The 17,689-nt window shown below is 47.3% G+C and overlaps 6 protein-coding genes across 6 annotated transcripts; 3 read left to right on the top strand and 3 right to left on the bottom strand.

Moving 5' to 3' along the window:
* The first annotated feature begins 68 nt into the window (after positions 1 to 68).
* Positions 69 to 1,738, top strand: VE01_04493 (uncharacterized protein). Its single transcript, XM_018273967.2, has 2 exons — positions 69 to 420; positions 564 to 1,738. Exons 1-2 carry the CDS (start codon positions 220 to 222, stop codon positions 1,383 to 1,385), a joined length of 1,023 nt encoding a protein of 340 aa, XP_018131262.2. The 5' UTR covers positions 69 to 219; the 3' UTR covers positions 1,386 to 1,738.
* An 83-nt stretch (positions 1,739 to 1,821) lies between these two features.
* On the top strand, positions 1,822 to 4,937 carry VE01_04492 (uncharacterized protein; the record flags this gene model as incomplete). Its single annotated transcript, XM_018273966.1, has 6 exons — positions 1,822 to 1,878; positions 1,934 to 2,328; positions 2,394 to 3,789; positions 3,839 to 3,913; positions 3,968 to 3,976; positions 4,038 to 4,937. 6 exons carry the CDS (start codon positions 1,822 to 1,824, stop codon positions 4,935 to 4,937), a joined length of 2,832 nt encoding a protein of 943 aa, XP_018131261.1.
* A 172-nt stretch (positions 4,938 to 5,109) lies between these two features.
* Positions 5,110 to 6,375, bottom strand: VE01_04491 (uncharacterized protein). The gene is made up of 2 exons (XM_018273965.2): positions 5,785 to 6,375; positions 5,110 to 5,736 (listed from the first exon to the last, which is right to left on the bottom strand). The coding sequence occupies exons 1-2, from the start codon at positions 6,068 to 6,070 to the stop codon at positions 5,225 to 5,227; spliced, it is 798 nt and encodes a 265-aa protein (XP_018131264.1). The 5' UTR covers positions 6,071 to 6,375; the 3' UTR covers positions 5,110 to 5,224.
* A 185-nt stretch (positions 6,376 to 6,560) lies between these two features.
* VE01_04490 (uncharacterized protein) lies at positions 6,561 to 8,729 on the top strand (the record flags this gene model as incomplete). The annotated part of the gene is made up of 1 exon (XM_018273964.1): positions 6,561 to 8,729. The coding sequence occupies one exon, from the start codon at positions 6,561 to 6,563 to the stop codon at positions 8,727 to 8,729; it is 2,169 nt and encodes a 722-aa protein (XP_018131263.1).
* A 128-nt stretch (positions 8,730 to 8,857) lies between these two features.
* On the bottom strand, positions 8,858 to 9,803 carry VE01_04489 (putative PKS/NRPS-like protein biosynthetic cluster; the record flags this gene model as incomplete). Its single annotated transcript, XM_018273963.1, has 2 exons — positions 8,858 to 9,054; positions 9,107 to 9,803. The coding sequence occupies 2 exons, from the start codon at positions 9,801 to 9,803 to the stop codon at positions 8,858 to 8,860; spliced, it is 894 nt and encodes a 297-aa protein (XP_018131359.1).
* Positions 9,804 to 12,150: 2,347 nt separating this feature from the next.
* VE01_04488 (uncharacterized protein) lies at positions 12,151 to 17,311 on the bottom strand (the record flags this gene model as incomplete). Its single annotated transcript, XM_018273962.2, has 14 exons — positions 12,151 to 12,801; positions 12,855 to 13,619; positions 13,673 to 13,723; positions 13,775 to 13,846; positions 13,902 to 14,025; positions 14,079 to 14,402; positions 14,452 to 14,614; positions 14,664 to 15,424; positions 15,503 to 15,736; positions 15,810 to 16,089; positions 16,143 to 16,369; positions 16,423 to 16,951; positions 17,031 to 17,113; positions 17,170 to 17,311. 14 exons carry the CDS (start codon positions 17,309 to 17,311, stop codon positions 12,198 to 12,200), a joined length of 4,359 nt encoding a protein of 1,452 aa, XP_018131392.1. The 3' UTR covers positions 12,151 to 12,197.
* Positions 17,312 to 17,689: the final 378 nt, after the last annotated feature.

Below are 17,689 nucleotides of genomic sequence, written 5' to 3'. Positions count from 1 at the left end.
TGTATTAGCTGACTGTCTTACACTATATCTGACCAACCAAGACCCATATAATGACCAATTCACTAGTCCCCGGATCCTCTATTTTTGTCAGCCTTACCCCTCCACACACACTCGTCATGGTTTACTTCTCATTTCTCATATAAAAGAAGTTATACCCCCCAGTTCCACTATAAGAACTTATTTATACTCTCGCTTTGCTCGCGATTTCAACATTAGCAGATGTTTCTAGGCCGCACTTATTTTCTATCGGCTTTCTTCGCAGTCACAGCCGTGGCGCTTGCCATATTATTTAGAAGCTTTTGGGCTGTTGCTCCTGCCGTTGGAGGCCGCGCATCCGTGAAACAGTTTGGATCAGCATTGAAGACTCGCAATATGTCTACCACTACAAGGACTCCAGTATATTTTGTGAGCCATGGGGGCGTAAGTATATTTCCAACTATCTGTTCTTAGCCGCGGTCTCCGCACGATGTGTTCCCAGCGCGGTCTCCGCACTATCTAACACCAACTAATATCCCCCTACTCCGAGACCTCCACTGCACTCACACCAACTAACAGCCACCCAGCCAAACATCAAGTACGACACCACTCACCCGGCTTACGCCCGGCTCACCACCCTCGGCCGCGAAATAACTACCACCATAAAATTCAAAGCCATCCTAGTCCTCTCCGCCCACTGGGAAGGCACCGCCACCACCCTCTCCATCAACTCCGCCCCATCGACCCCCCTAATCTACGACTTCGGCGGTTTCCCCTCCCACTACTACCGCGCCAAATACCCCCACACCGGCTCCCCCCAGCTCGCCCAATCCGCCCTCCGTCTCCTCGCCGACGCAGGCATCTCCGCCAAGCCCGCCACAAGAGGCCTCGACCACGGCGTCTGGGTCCCATTCTCCATCCTCTTCCACCCAGAAACCAACCCCGTCTCCGTCCCCATCGTCCAACTCTCCCTCTTCGACTCCGACTCTGGAGACGCACACTACGCGCTTGGCGAAGCCCTAGCGCCCCTCCGCGACGAGGGTGTGCTGATCATCGTCTCCGGCCAAGCCGTCCACAACCTCCCCGACTTCTTCGCGAGCCGTGGCTCCCTGAAGCCGCGCGACTACGCGCTGACGTTCGATGAGGCGCTAAAGCAAGCCGTGGAGTCGGAACCTGCGGAGAGGAAGGCAAAGATGGGGGAGTTGCTGAAGAGGCCAGATGCGAGGAAGGCGCATCCGACTTTTGAGCATTTGTTGCCGGTGTTTGTGGGGGCGGGGGCGGCAAAGGAGGATAGAGGGGTTAGGTTGTGGACGCTGTGTGAGGGGAGTGTTAGTTGGGGGATGTTTAGGTTTGGGGATTTGCCGGCGGAAAGCGCGGGAGAGAAGGAGGTGGAGGAGAAGGCTACGTGAATGTGAGGATGGCCAAAATGTAGCATTATAATAAGAATGATGGCATCTACGAGCCCGTTCTAACGTATTATTCCGAGGTATACAAACTACTTCATAGGCTTAACTGTACGCCATCCTCTGCAGGCTCGTCGCAGTGGACAGTTCGATCGAAGTCAACCATAGGTGGTGTACTAGCTAGGTGTTAAATTAAACCAACCTCGAGGCTGAATATCTACATATTAACTTTGGTATAATCGTGGGGGTCTGTGTGGGGTTTCCAGTGAGGCTGTTCGCTCTTACTCAGCCCCGCTCCAATCCTTCCACAGCCACACAAGCTTTCTTGGCATTCCCCGATCTTCTACTTTATTGTCGCTCTCCTATCTCATATTTATTTGTATACGGCACTTCATTTTGTTAGAGTTACACTTTGAAATATGTGCGTTTGGAATAAAACAATATGGATCCAGTATCAATAGCAGCTAGCTCTGCAAGTCTTGCAGTCTTTTGTCTCAAGGTACCTATGGCTCTTGCCGCATTTCGCCGATGCAGATTAGCTCACTGGCATCTAGGTAGCCGCTGCTGTATACACGACCACAGACAGCGTTCGAAATGTTGACACCAACTTTTCTGGACTCCACCAGGAGCTCATGGGGTTTTCGGGCACGTTGAGTGCAATTGAGAAGACATGGAAACAGAATACCGCGGTTCTCATGGCTTATTCTGGTCCTGATGCCACGCTTTGGACTAGTGTCACAGAGAACCTGGATAATAGTAAACTAACGATCGAGATGCTCGAAAAGGCTCTGACGAATGTTAAAAAGGGCGGCTTCTTTGGGCATGGCATTTTGAGCAAGCCGACGAAGGCAGTCAAACTATCATTGTCTATGTCTGATATCACCGCATATCAGCATCGCATCAATTCTCATCATATTGCAATGCAAGGTGGACTACAGATGATCAGCTTGTAAGTACGAGTTTAATTCATTATTGCTCTTCTTTAAATATGCGACCAAGTCTAACTGTAACTAGATGTTTACACATCAAGGGGAACGCCTCACTGCAAAGCCTTGATACGTCTCTTGCTAACCTTGGAGATATGATTAAACTCATTAGCCAACGAGCCGAGGCGGCACTACAAGGAAACAATATTTCGAGCTCTGATCCTTCTCAAGAAGAGAACGGAAACAGTAATATAGCCTCGGGGCTACAGAGTATGGCCCGTGCTGCAGAGGCAGTGTTTACCAGTGCCAGCACGGTAATCGACGGTCGCAGGTCAACTATTTACGGGGGAAGTGTCATTGGAGAAAATGCGTTCCAGAATGATGGCGGAATAATGTGGGGAGGCAGTGTTTTGGGGAGTCCTTTGACAGAGGAGCAGTACAGTGGCATTGAGAATTGGATCCCCCCGCCGGCCAAGGACAAGGAGGATGGCTCGACGAGTCAACCATCGAGAGGTAATCTGCCAACGACAGGTAATCCAACTAAAAGCAACACGGACTTCCTCGGGAGAGCTATCGACGCTGTCAAACAAGCCATTGCCCTTGACAATGCAAAGGATTATGAAAACGCATATAAACAGTACTACATCTGTCTCGAATTATTCATGCTTGCCATCAGATTTGAGAAGAACTCTGAGAGCAAGAGGATAATGCAGAACAAGGCTGCTGAATACATGGACCGCGCCGAAAAGCTAAAGGCTTATCTTCACACTCAGGCTACTGGAATTCCCATAAGAAAGGAGGTTCCGGTAGCCAGTGCCAGCCCAGCGAATCCAGGAATCCCACTTGTCCTTCCACCAAGCACGAGTATCAGGAGGTTTGAAGATTATATCGTTCAAGCAGAAAATATATGTGGTGCTGATAACGTGAAAATAATTACGGAGGCGGAAGAGACTCACAAGAAGCTGCTGGGCGCACTTGATATTCTTAATCTGAATGTTTCTGACAGGGATAATCTTCTTCTCTCCGCCATCGTTAGGCCCCGGAAGGTGTCGGAGGCACAAGAAATTGTTCGTTTGTGCAACACCTTTGAAACCCCAGTTTGGTCTTTTAGCGGCGGGAGTGACGATGACTATAGAGCCGCTATACCACGAGTTCCTGGTAGCATTGGCCTGGACTTTGGTAGCTACATGAACAAGGTGCTTGGGGTAAATGAATCTGGTGCATATGTTGTCGTGGAGCCTGGAGCCACACATGCAGATATTGACAAATACCTTGTTGACAATAAGCTTAACGAGAAATTCACGATCGACTGGCCCAAGTATACGGAAAGACTGGCCTTGGGAAATGCTGTGGAAGGTAACATATCTACACTTTATTGTGGCAAGGAAATAATACTTCCCAATGGAGACCTCCTCAAAACGGGATTAATACAATATCCTGGCACGCGGCCTGAAGTCGAACAGCTAGAATTTGAAGAAACGCAGGTTTGTAACTCCATGGTTTTATATTCTAGCAACCGCTAACAAGCATAAGCCCCTCGATTCCAGTTTCGGTGTATTTAATGGAAAACTACTCTCGGAAAAAGGCTTGGGGATAGCTGTGAAATTGGTAAGCTAGATGACTGATGTTCAAACGATGGATGAAGTTTGCTAACGTGCCTAGTCTATTTGTGTAAGTAACTCTTCAGTAATTGTGAACATAATAGTAAAGATCACACGCTGAAATGTAATAGCTCACCTCAAACCCTGCCGATTGCCAGCCTTACCAGATTGGGTTTCCAAAGGAGGGAGACCTCCCTAAAATCGTCTATATCACTCAGAAGCTTCGCCAAACAATGTCCCTACAGACACGCCCTAGCCTTTACTATATACCTTTAGATACAATGTCCCCAAATGCCTCATCCGATGCTCCTCTCAATAGCATAGAACCAGACGGCATTAATACCAATCGTTGGATATTGCACGGCATGATATATGGAGAGAAGGGCGTCCGCGATGCTTTGTGCCAGGTAATCAAGGAGGCATTTGGTCAAGTTGAAGGGGCAAAATTCTACTTTCCAGAGTCGGTTCACCATGACCAGTCTTCGTGTTGTGTCCGCTGGAACCAACACGAAGAGATTCCCATAGCCGAGCAAAAATGGACGACATGGGTACCCAAAGGATCTCAAGTATTTTTTCGCCTGACTTCGAAAATTTCCGGAGAGATCGCGTATGCACAGTTGTCAATTACGAAGAAGCGTATACAGGATGCCGAGTTAGATTTCCTAGGCGCAATCACGATCGATGAGCGCCACATGCACTATACAGTCTACATCGCATATGAGCGCCACGATTCTGACTCCTGTCGGAGACTTCATAAGCTTATCCTTACGCTGGTGGATGATTGTGAGAAAAATGGGTGGACGGAATACTGGACGTATGGGGCCCTTATGGATCAGATTGCTGCGATACGGGATGTCCAGGACGATGCTCTGGCGAAGATTAATACGGCGATCAAGGACGCTGTAGATCCTGCGGGTATTATGGAACCGGGCAGAAACGGCGTTTGGCCGACGAGAAGTGATAGATCGGTCTGGAAACGAATGGCAGACAGGTCACTGGTGAGTAGCTCGGTGGTTCGCGCGAATATATGAGCTTACAGAGAGGATGGCTTGTGAATGATCGCATATAGTCCGACGTACTCCTTTGACGAATTCCTTTGGGTGAGATTTATGTCGGATTTAGGCATATTAATGGCATATGTTGGTCACATATCTTGCAGAATCTCATGAAAATAATTGAGTGGTGAAAATTTACTATCTAGCAGTTGTTTTTAACGATACCTGTCCCATAATGACCTCCTCATATGGAGACTTTACGGCAAACACCACCACTCAAAAGCACACTCAAAAACACACTCAAAAGCACACTCGAGGTGTCATTACCAAGGCTGATTGCTGCCAGAGCGAATAACCTTCCCCACATCTTGATCCCGCTTCCCCTCAACAACATCCTTAATAAATTTGCCACCAAGGGCCGGGTCTCCCGCGCCCATCTCTTTATTCGCCGCTGGTCCAGCACCAAGGCCCGTCGCAAGGAACCCTGGAGAAATACACCAAACCTTCACCCCATCCTCCGTGAGCACCCTCGCCCACTCACGCATCATCATGTTCATACCCGTCTTGCTGCTGCGATAAGATGGCATTGAAATTGCTTGCTTAGGCCAACCCTTGGCTGGGACTTTGTTTACCCACATGTCGCTACTTTCAGTCTCGGTGAGGCTAGAAGTACCACTGGTGACGAACAAGAGTCGTGGATCGGAGGATTTTAGTAGCAGGGGGACAAAAGTGTGTGTCATAATTTGGGTCCCGGTGGTGTTAACGTTCCAGGACTTGTTCCAGGCCTCTCTCATGGTCATACGGCCAGACTGGATTTCGAAATCGAACAGAGCCCCTGCAAAGTGTCAGTGCCAACGAAAGTGCAGACTCTTGGAAGTCATACCGGCATTGTTAATGAGAACATCGAGTCGTTCATATTTGGTAGACACTTCTTCAAAGGCTTTCGAGATTGAGGCGTCATCTTCGATGTCGACTTGGATAGCGGACAAGGTGCTCTGGGAATTGGGAAACTGCTCCTTGGCAAGTTTTACCGCATCTTTCGCCTTTTGGATGGATCGACCACCAAGGAGAATGGTATAGGCATTTGGCGAATCTACCAAGGCCTTAATGACTTCAAACCCAATGCCCGTGTTCGCACCTGTGATGAGAATAATTGGGGCGTTGCTCATTGTGAAGGTGAGGTGCTTAATTGATGTGTGATGTGGAAAATGAGCAGTTGCTGGTTTACTCCAAACTCCTCACAAACAGCGGCAGACAGTTGATCTTTATAGAGCTGTCTCGAGTCTATCGAATGCTTTGTTTAGATATCTTCCAGGTGATACTGCCTTACGTCCATGATATCATCTCGGGGATATCGGCTGAGAAACACTACCAGAAAAAGAAGTGGCGGGAAGCCCCATCATCATAGCTGTCCCTACCAACCATCTGCAGAAAAATGACAAAATAAATCCATCAACACGCTCGAAATTGTCTATATCCCCTCAATTATTCATATTTCTGTAGTTTCGATCCCAATGTAGTATGAGGCCGGCCGAGAGATTTACCAAAAGGGTATTAGCTCAATTAGGTACGTACCAATGTTCCGTAATTAGTACCAACGGCCCATGCTTAACTCCGAGCACAATCTATCCTCCATGCCAAAAACAGTTCAAAGTGGCAATGGCAGGCTTCTCGTCCTATATCGGACAGTTTCGCGCCGAAGGGGACGGCCACCGGCACAAGAGCCTCAGAAATGGAGTCAAACGCAATCGGCCTAGGTTGTCCTGTGCACCATGTTGCGCTCGGAAATTGAAGTGTGACCGTGGCCGGCCATGTGAGAAATGCGTAAAACGCAACGATGACGACGCCTGCACTTATGATTCCCCTCCAGAGACACCTCAAAACAATGCTGGTGCTTGGGTTGAACCTCAGGAGAAATTACTGCAGCTTGAGAAGTTGGTGATGCAACTTATGGAGTCGGAATCTTGCGGTATTCAGCGAGCAGACCCTCACATCATTACTCGGCCCCAAACAGATGATGCTATTCCAAATTTGGGAACTGAGGGCCATCTGCATCAGGATTCATCTGAGACCAGGTACTCTGGATCAACGCATTGGTCTACCATTTTAGACAACATTCAAGAGCTCAAAACCACCATGGACGCAATACCGAGCACATATACGGACCATGAAGACCCAGTTGACCTCGGAATTCCAGAAGGACAAATAATATTCGGCTCACCGAGAGATTATTCAATGCAACAAATTCTATCCGAAAGCTTGCCTCCTAGGGCCCAGGTTGATCGGTACCTCTCGGCCTTCTTCAAAGCTCAAATGCTTATTGCCCCCTACATTCATATCCCCCAGTTCCAGAGACAGTACGAAGACTTCTGGAAAGACCCTCTGCGTGCGTCTCCTCTTTGGGTCTCTATAATGTTTTCGCTCTGCTGCATGTCAGCAAAGATCAACGAACTTCCTGTCCCTGCGCCTTCTGTGTTTGAAGGCCAATCTAACGCCCGCACTGTCTTCCTCAACGCTGCTGGACAGTGTCTCGTACTTGGCGAGTTTACCCGCCCCCAAAGCCAAGTCATGGAGGCCTTGGGTTTGTATGCGCAGTGCAAGTATATGTTCAGCCTTGATCCTTCTCGAGAGCTCTGCATCATTTTGGGCGTCCTTTCTAGACTTGCCTACATGATGGGCTATCACCGAGATCCTGATAATTTTGGAAATTTTACAATATTCGAAGGCGAGATGCGCCGCCGAGTCTGGTCAGCATGCAGACAGTTTGATCTCATGGTTTCTTTCCAGTTTGGTCTGCATAGTTGCATTCCTGCCGACTCATGGGATTCTAAAGCCCCTCGAAATCTCCTGGATTCTGATTTCAATGAGGAAACGTCCCTCCTTCCATTGTCCAGGCCGCAAACAGATCCCACACCAATTTTGTACTTTGTTGTGAAGGATAAATTACTAAGCGGCTTCACTAAAGTGTGCAGCCACGCCTTGTCTTTGAAGGTTCAATCGCAAGAGGAAATCTTGGATTTGGATGCCGAAATCAGACAGATGTACTCCACTATCCCCGAGAGCCTTCGCATTCGGCCAATGGAACAATCACTGGCCGACCCACCATTTCTCATTATCAGTCGAATTTACATCGAATTTCTCCACCAGAAGTCTCTATGCATACTGCATCGTAGACATATGGCACTTGGTTTCGAATATAGCACGAAAGCATGTGTCAATGCGGCCATGACAATCATCACCTACCTGATTGGCGTGAATAAAGAACTCCAGCCGGGAGGCCAACTCTACGCTAATAGCAGCTGGGCGCTGACCAGCTTCAATATGAATGATTTCTTACTTGCAGTTATGATACTATGTCTCTCTCTGTCCAAATGGAAGAAGCAGAATCCGGGAAAACGTGTAGAAGAGTACCCCTCTATCTATTCTCAACTTGATATGCTTAGAAAAGCGTACGCTGTATGCGTGGAAAAATCGGCAGTTAGCAAAGAGTCAAGATGCGTGGTCTCTCCGGTAAAATCAATACTTTCTCAGTTTGAGACTGAGCCGCCTTCTCATACATCAACATCTACGGGGTCCTATACCAACATCAATCACGCCAACTGCCTACTGCTAAATACAGCTCCTTCTTTGGGAACTAATGGAATAACCTCGCTTTCCCTTAACGAACCACAGTTGGTATCATTTGCCCTGGGAGAACCAACTACAACCCCCAACGAGTTTAACCCTTTCGAAGATATTTTCGGTGATTTTGAGAATGTCGATTGGACATATCTGTCTCAGTATCTCGTTGGGCCTAACATGTTTGATAGGCAGATGGAACACTTTTAACACGTGTGTTGTGGATAATTTATTTTTTACAATATCAATCTAAAAGGTAATCCGATCAATATGTTTCATTGACAAAGTTAATTTCTGAATTCAGAGTATTTACACGTATACCTGACGTAGCTAGAGAATTAATTCCAAGTGGCTTTCCAATTGGGATCCCCAAACGGCCACCCAGCCAGCCCAATACTAAGTTGCGCGCTGGATTGAATCTCTTTGGCTCGGGCCTTCAGTTCATCAACATCCCAGTTTGCCCACAGGAACTTTCCCTTCAGGAAGCGTGCTTCGGGGCTTGCGAGCCAAAGGTTGAAGCTCCCTGGAAGAGACACTAAGTCAAAGTTAGCCTCATAATATTACATTTGGGAACTGATTTTACTTACCATGATCTTCAAATCCAACAGCATCAACACCTCCAGTTTCCCTATTCATAGCAGTGTCTACTATGCCTGGTTGGACATGGAAAACGCTCAACGCTGGATTTGCAAAGGCTAGAGAATCCCAAAGTCGAAACACTGCCAGCTTGGCGACGCTATATGAAACGAAGGCAGGACTGAAATTTACAAGCGCGGCAGACGAATTAATTTCGATGGCGACAGCATCCGTCGAAGAGTGTCGAAGGAATGCCTGCGCAATGAACAATGCTCCTTTGAGGTGTACCTGGACAGCGTCCAGAAACTTGTCACCATCCGCTTCTTGCACGGACTCACGGGGCCCAACAATTGCGGCGCTGTTAACTAGAACGTGTATTTTTTGGTCGCCAACAAACTTCTTAAAAGCTTCGTCCACTTCGCTCTTATTTGTGATGTCAGTGGCTGCCACGAAAACCTCGACGTTTGGAAACTTGTGCTCGATGGACGCCTTGGTGTCGAGAAGAGCCTGTTCCCGGCGGCCAAGGAGTGCGATTCGAGACGCGCCTGCTTCGGCGAAGTAGCGAGCGGTCTCTGCGCCGATGCCACTACCACCTCCTGTTACCAGAACGTTTTTGCCTTGGGCAGAAAGTTCGGGCCGGGTAGGTGACAAAGTGTGGTACGTGTTTGTGTGCCACATTGAGGTTGGGGATGGGAAAGGAGCCGCCATGTTGATTGAAGATGTATGGATTATTGAGAAAATATGATTGTTTGAGGAGATACATGATTTTGGGTGGAAAATACCAATCTTTATATAATGTTGAGCTTACAATTCCAACTCAGCGACAGGACTGTGCAATTTGTGAAGCTATCATGATTGATCATCATGATTGCAAATACCTGTGTTCAGTTTGGAAGAGACTTCTCATGCTGGACGCCCGAATCCAATGCCCCCAGAGGAAGAGGGATCTGTATTTTTGAAATTGCAGCATTCCTAGCGTTTTCAAAATGGTCCGCTCAACGGACTGTTCCGAATCGAGATATAGAGTGTGGGGGGATGTTTTCGCATTTACAAAATGTTCCGCCCGACACTACTCTCAATGGTGACGTTGGTGCTGACAAATGATTGCAACCGCAGCAAATTCAATAATTATAGGCATCCACTGCACAATTCCTATAATTTATTTACTTTGATCTAATTCGAAATGTCCGACGAAAATGCATTATCCGTTCTGAGGTGCGGGGAGTGCAATAAACCCTTTGATAAGCGTGAGTTGTACTTCCACCGGATATTACTATGTGACGCCAAGTTTCCATAACTGTATGTGCTGACAGCCTGACAGCGTCTACGCTAAAGAGACATGGGTATTACTGTCGGTCTCGGAGAGCGGCGGTTCCTACTACGCGGGCCAGATCTTGTATTTCCTGTGCGCGAGGGAAGGCACGTTGTGATACTAAACGGCCTGGGTGCTCGAGGTGCATAGCCAAAGCCGTCCAATGCCAATATCCAGCAAGCACACCTAGAAGTACGGGGCAAAAGATCCGGCATGGCGATAATGAACCAATTGCACGACGGACGACGGTGCATTCATTGGTGGCCGGTTCTCCTAGTGCCGAAAATAGTCAAGAAGCAAGCAATGATGGCGATATAATTCTCGACAGCGCTCCTGTCATATTAGATCCAGCACTCGCAGACATTGGAGGGGACTATCTTGATTGGGATAACCCGCAAATGAATTTCACCGACTTTTTGGATCCGCCGTTGAATGTTGGAACCATTCATTATCCTCCGTCAGGGTCGTCGCCTTCAGTTCACCACTGGATACCTTCATCTAGTCAAGCCCTCCACATCCCACAATCCACCCTTTCTTCTTATATGTCAATCCCAAAACAGCCAAGTACGACCATTCGATCGATTATCCGGCGACCAAAAGTGTCAACTGGAGCGCAAAGAACAGCAAATCTCATCCTCCACACCCTGAAATCTTACCCTCTGATGATGATGCGCCATGGGTCCCTTCCGCCCTTTATCCATCCGCGTCTGATATCTTCCGAAACCGAGAATGATAACATGGAGCCACTTACCAACTGTATCTGCTTGATGCACATGATTAGTAGTGGGGTTAGAGGCGGTCGAAAGTTATTCTGGAAAAACGTGCAGATGGAATGCGAGCGACTATGTGAAGAGGTACGTTAATAGAGTTCCCATGCTCCTAAAAGGGGGGCCATACGGAGCTAATAATATTAGAGCCTAAAGCTAAATAAATGGGAACTGCTTGCTGGTATGCAAGCCCTTTTCATTTATATTCTCACAAGGTTGGACGAAGGTGAAACAGAACACAATAACGTTGATTCTTTACTACTCTCAACTGTGACTGTAGGTTTATATCACACTCCTTCTTCCCACCTAAATTTTGTAATGACATAATGTAGGTACTATCTAAACGATTGACTCATAGTGATATTACAATCGACACGCGACAGGCTCTCCGCGGCGCCGGCTCCGAAATAATATGGGAAGATTGGCTTTTTGAGGAATCAAGACGGAGGTTGGACTCCTATCTACTCTATTATAATGGACAGAGTGTATGGTTACTAACTAAATCGAAGATTGTGCGTAGTATACCAAGTTGTGAACACGCTTATATATTTCGAGCCAGCAAAATTATGCAATTTGCAAAAAGACCTTATTTTGGCACCACTGCCGGCGAAGAAACATCTGTGGGAAGCGGGCGATGAATATATGTGGAAGATGGAAAGTGAGAGGGGCTCTTGGACTGAGACTGACTTTGGATTGGCTACAAGCGGTGAGCTTGTGAAAATAGACGAGGGTCAGATATATTGTAGTGATAAGGCGCTGCCAAATGGGCTCTCGGGTGCTCCGTTGAGAAGCACTGCAAATTGGGAGGAGTGGTGCTCGGGAATGGATGGGCTAGGGGGCCTTATCATGCTTACAGCTTCTTTGATAATGTAGCAAACAACAAAGGCCCCTTGGAACAGACGAAATAGACACAATGGACGGCATAGTGGAAGTATAGGAACATAAGACTAGTGATGCGCCATAGTTATTATTTTTAGGGTGCAAAGAGGCATGTAATTCTATTGACCCTACTTATGCTTTGGTCTATTGCACATCTTCACCAAGACTCTCGTAAAGGGCGCGGAAAGCTGATGTCGCTGTTTCGAGAAGCTCCTGTGGGTTTCCAGTTTCAACAATCCGACCTTTCTCAAGCAACATGATCCGATCGAAGTCAAGCACGGTATGCAACTTGTGTGCAATAGCAATTATAGTGCGACCCTCAAACTCGTTACGTAGTGCCCGTTGTATGAGTTCGTCTGTTTCGGAATCCATGCTGCTTGTTGCCTCGTCGATAATAAGGATCTGCCCTGGCTTGATAATAGCACGAGCGAGACAAAATAGCTGTCGTTGTCCATGGGACAATTTCTCCTCTTCCACATCGCCATCAAGTCCATCGCGTGACTCAAAGTAGTCCCACATACTTACGGCGCGAAGCACCTCAATAATACGTTCATCGCTAGCAGTTTCAAGGGGGTCGATATTTTCGCGCACGCTAGCGTGTAGGAAGAAAGTTTCCTGCGATATTGTATTCAACCGGCTTCGCACTTCTTGTCGCGGAATCTTGCTGATGTCGACATCGTCAATGGTAATGGAACCAGAGTCAATCTCCAACATACGAAGTATAGTAGAGATGAGAGACGACTTGCCGCTAATTCTTCTTGAGTATAAACTCTTCGACTGTTGACTATATCAGACACTCACCTTCCTGTTCGCCCACATATAGCTATCTTCTCACCAGGTTGAATTGAGAAGCTGATTTCTTTCAAAACTGGTCCAAGCGAGACCTCGTACGAGGCCGAAATATCCTTGAACACAATGCCACCTCGTTCTGGCCAGTCTTCCGGCACGGTGCCCACCTCGTCTTCTTGGTTCTCATTCTCGACATTCAAAATAAACGACCGGATTCTGTTTATTGCCCCAAGCGCTGTCTCAACCTGAGTCCACGCGGTTACCAGACCCTGAAGTGTCGAGCTGAAGATCACGATATTGAAGAGCGCAACCCCCAGGAATCCAGTCGACCCACCCTCAAGATTGGTGGCCAGTGCAACAACTAGGGTGGCAACGCCCGCATTTAAAAGGTCCAAAACCAGAGTCAGCCATCTTTGGATGCACCACAACAGATAGTATGGCTTCTGCGATCTGTTTAGATTTTTGTAGTTCTGCTCCGTATATTCCTCAGACCACCCGTACGCCCGAATGCAAGCCACGCCGTTCACGGTTTCTAAGAACTGGGAGAAAAGAGGTGCTTTTTCCTCAATATCTAGCAGCCGTAGTTGCCTCGAAGTTCGTAGATAATAAACCTGTATCAAACCGAGCGCTACGATGCAGAGCGGGAGAACTGCTATAACGTAACCTGAACCAATAAATACGAAGACTGCAGAAACGATAACCGATAAAAATTGAGAAACGGTTTCATCAATGGATTGGGGAAGATCGCTATCGATCAATTCTAGGTCTTGACTAAACCTTTTTCGTTTCAATATTAGCCCAATGTCAAAAACAGAACTCAACACACAAACCTATTTAGCGTGGTTCCGGCATCGGTTGATGTGAGAAAAGATGTTCGGGCCCTATGAATTGTCAATTCAAGAAACCCCACAAATCAAATGGGCTGCGCGCACTGCATAGTTGTACTCAACAAGAGCTCATGGAACCTTATTCCCGTCTTTGGCAGTACTACCATGTTAAACATCCTCCGATAATGTCAGCATCACAGTGATGTGAATATGAGAGATATGGATTACTGACGTATCCGCTAGAGCGCAACCAAGAATTGTAACAACCGCGAGGGCGCCAAACACACCAAGCCAATACCCAACACGTTCGTTCGGGTGGTCCGCGTTGGCGTTAACCCACCATTGCAACCAGACAGCTAAGGCGTATTAGCAAATTGGCTTCTTTGTTCTGAATCCTTTCGCAACATACAAGGGAAGGTCATGCCGAATACGAACGTGACACAGCCCAAGAGATAGGCTGCAATAGTCCACCATCCTGCGATGTCTGCGTAATACGTATAAATCTGAATATCTCCGGTGTCATGACCTGCTCTGAGAAGCTCGAGTTCCTTCAGGGCATCTTGAGCCTCATCTGGAATTTCTGGCTCTGGACGAGGCGTTGTTGCAGCAGGTTGGCTCATAACTTTTTCGAGGACAACTCCACCATCCACTGACAAGGTATCAACAGGGCCCTTTCGAACAATTTCGCCGTCATCGAGGAATATGAAGTGGTTGGCAAAGCTCAAATGGTGTGCTTTCATAAGTCAATATGTTGTACATTAGTGTTAAAGTGGAAGGGATACCTGAATTTGTGGCTAGAATAACTGTCGAGTTTAATTTCTCCAGAAGGCCATTTGGTCCAAACACGGCGTCTGTAATATGCCTCTCAGTGGCGCGATCCAGTCCTGTAAGCACATCGTCCAGTATCATAACAGGATTTTTTGAATAAAGCGCACGAGCAAAAGACTATGCACTCTTAGTTGAGAAGCTTGCTGCACAAGTTATGAATACTCACCAATCGCATTTTCTGTCCACCACTAAGCCCGGACCCTTGTGCACCGGTTGCAGTTTGGTCTCCATTTGCCAGCTCCGAAAAATCTTCCAAGAGTGCGCAGGCAGACACAACAGTGTTATACCACTTTTCATCCCACACCGACATGCCCACTATATTGCTTCGGACGGTGCCCCAGGTAGACCATGGCGATTGAGGGCAGTACGCTGCTCTGGTAAACCCGGTTGCAACTGAGCCCGTGGCATATGGCATTTCTCCAAGCAGCAGCTTGAGCAATGTCGACTTTCCAGAACCGACGGGACCAAATATCATGGTGATCTGGCCTCGGGGGATTTCAAATGACAAGTTCTGCAAAACAGGGTCATCTTCTGCAATGTAGCTAGCCGATGCATCTTCAACAATGACCTCCAATTCTAGGCCTACCAAATTAGATCTTGGGGAACCCTCAGCGGTTATATTCTCATCATATCTTTGATAGCGTGAAATCCTTGATCTCGAAGATGGCCGTACGTCTTCCAGGGAAGTCCTGTAATCAGCTCGTTCTTCTGTTAGTAGGTATTCTTGAACACGACGGAATGAGTTGATAACAGTTTGGATGTGCTCAAAGCCATCAATAACGACTACCATTGGCCCATCCAGCAATTCGAAGGCGCTCAGTGCGGCAAACGCGATTCCTTCTGTCAATCCCAATGAGTCATTCGTTTTGTCAAGGAGGATGTATGTGGCAAAACCCAACACTGGAGCCAAAGCGGTAGATGCAAAAGCTAGTGTCCAGGTATTAGTAATATCCTATGGCTAGATTATTATGTTCATTTTCTTGCTGGATACTCAGAAATACTTACATACGACTGCTGAAAAAATGACCAAGACACGATGCCGGAGAGATGCGTGAATCTCAGCCAATCTAAGGTTTCCGACTCGAGATGATACGATGTCCGTCAATCCCGTCAATTTTATAGCCTTCATCGCGCCAAGCACTTTCGCAGTCGCTGCCAGGCGATCTTCTATCGCTTCTAGCCATGGGATTTGAGCATTGCCAGCTGCCTTTGCAAGGGGAAGTCCTATCAATAAACAAACTGAGGGCCGATTAGTGAATTGAGATGCTATAGAGAACATAATAGATAATAATAAAAGAAAGCATTGTTATACCAATTATCCACACGAGTGGGGGGACTACAGCCACCCCAAGAAGCTTGTATAATAGGAAGATTGCAAGGGCGCCGTCAATAAAGGATGCATAAACTTCATGGACCAGAGTCATGCTGGATCCAATGCGATCAATGTCTGCACTCATTAATGTGATCGCCTCTGCATTTTCGGCGGCTGACGAGTTGACGCGAAGAGTCTTGTCAAATACGAGAGCAATAATACTCCCACGGAACAGAGTGAGAAGTCGGTATGTCTTGTGCTGGTAGACTGAAAACGACAACTAGAAATACCAGAGTTAGCTTAGTATGTATGGTACACAGAGTAGTGACTGACAGAGATCCCAATATATACGATTGCATAGGCCGCAACGAGGGCATAGGCGATATTCTGCGAATTAGGACCTCTAGTTTCTGCAGTAAAGTCGAGAACTCGCTGAACAAGAAACGGCTGTGAGAAGCTAAAGCCACTGTAAGCAAGTCGTGGAATAATACCAGCCCCAAGGCTCCATTTGTAATGGGCCAAAAATGTCCACAGAAGAGCGTTGTCGCTTGATTTGTCGACTGTCGAAATAGGTAAGTGGTGAGGTAACTGAAAGACGTGGAAGACGGCTTACCTTCTTCCCAGCGTTTGACAAGTGCCGATGGCTTAGATGCTTCAAGTAGGTCACTATCAAGTGGGGTAAGCACATCCACTGTCAGTAGTGTTCGGAAGCCCTGGAGAAATAAATGATTCAACCAAATAAAGAGAGCCCTGTTGATGGCTCCACTTGTTTCTTCCGGGGATGCATCCTGCCACTTAGACCTGAGAAAGCGACGTTTCTCAGAGACTTCCAGAACAAAGATCAGAATCTTGACAGAAAACCCGGCGAGGAAGAGGCGTGCAACGACTTCATTTCCTGAGATAAAGAACAGTGTGCGGACACGCGCAGCGTCAAGTAGGATTGATGTTCCGAGATAAACAGACAGCAGTGTCGATGGACGCACTGAGCGCGTATGCTCTAGATATGATACGGACAACAAAATTCCATAGACGACTATTGTTGACGCATGGCACCAAAGGGTGAGGCGAGTCGTTGGAATCCCATCTATAGTCGTCACTGCCAATACCACAGCTTGGATAAAGACGTATGTAGCAAATAAAATCTATTCTTTGTTGTCAGCCAAAGACATTGCAAAGCATGCTTCAATATTGTGAAAACCAAAGTAATATAGAGAATCGTACCATTTTTAGTGGGAGAAGCCATAATGACCGAACCTTTGATGTCTGGTGGCGTAGAACCCGAATTCGAAGCAGAGCCCATATACCTAACAGACAAGTCAGCAAACAACGGTCATAGCTGCTTTTGGCAGCGACAACTAACTAGCAATCCCCAGCGGGAGGATGGTCAAGATAGCCTCCTCGAAGAGGAGCGTGAAGTCAAAGCCCCCAAGGCAGGGGCCAGCCACTATTGGGCCGAAAGTGTCCTCGACGGCGATTGAACAAGGCGTTCTAGAAGCCGGCATAATGGAGATCATGATGGTGAATGGGAAGCATGCCACTCTTCCAAGTTAAACCTACAACGGCAGGTAGAACGAAGGTGATCGTAACTAGATCAAATGCGTGCAAAAACCAAATGATACGCGAACTAAAATATACCGAGGGGATCGTTAGACGAGCCTCAGGCGATGTGTAGTTAAATGTGCAATAGATCATATTTTTCGACAGCCACGGCATGTTTTGATGTGGGACAATTACTTTACAATGTTAATATTTCTCCCGAGAGAGATGAGGTCCGTTCATATTGTACAACAGGGCCTCGATCTGTGTGAGTATGAAGCGTGTGATCCGCCAATATTTCCACAACCAGCTGCATCCCGTTTCTTCAATCACGTAAAGAGATC

Source organism: Pseudogymnoascus verrucosus (assembly GCF_001662655.1).
Source record: "Pseudogymnoascus verrucosus strain UAMH 10579 unplaced genomic scaffold scaffold_16, whole genome shotgun sequence".
Lineage (NCBI taxonomy): Eukaryota > Fungi > Ascomycota > Leotiomycetes > Thelebolales > Thelebolaceae > Pseudogymnoascus > Pseudogymnoascus verrucosus.
The sequence above is the reverse complement of the archived record's forward strand: the minus strand, read 5'-3'. Positions and strand labels throughout refer to the sequence as shown.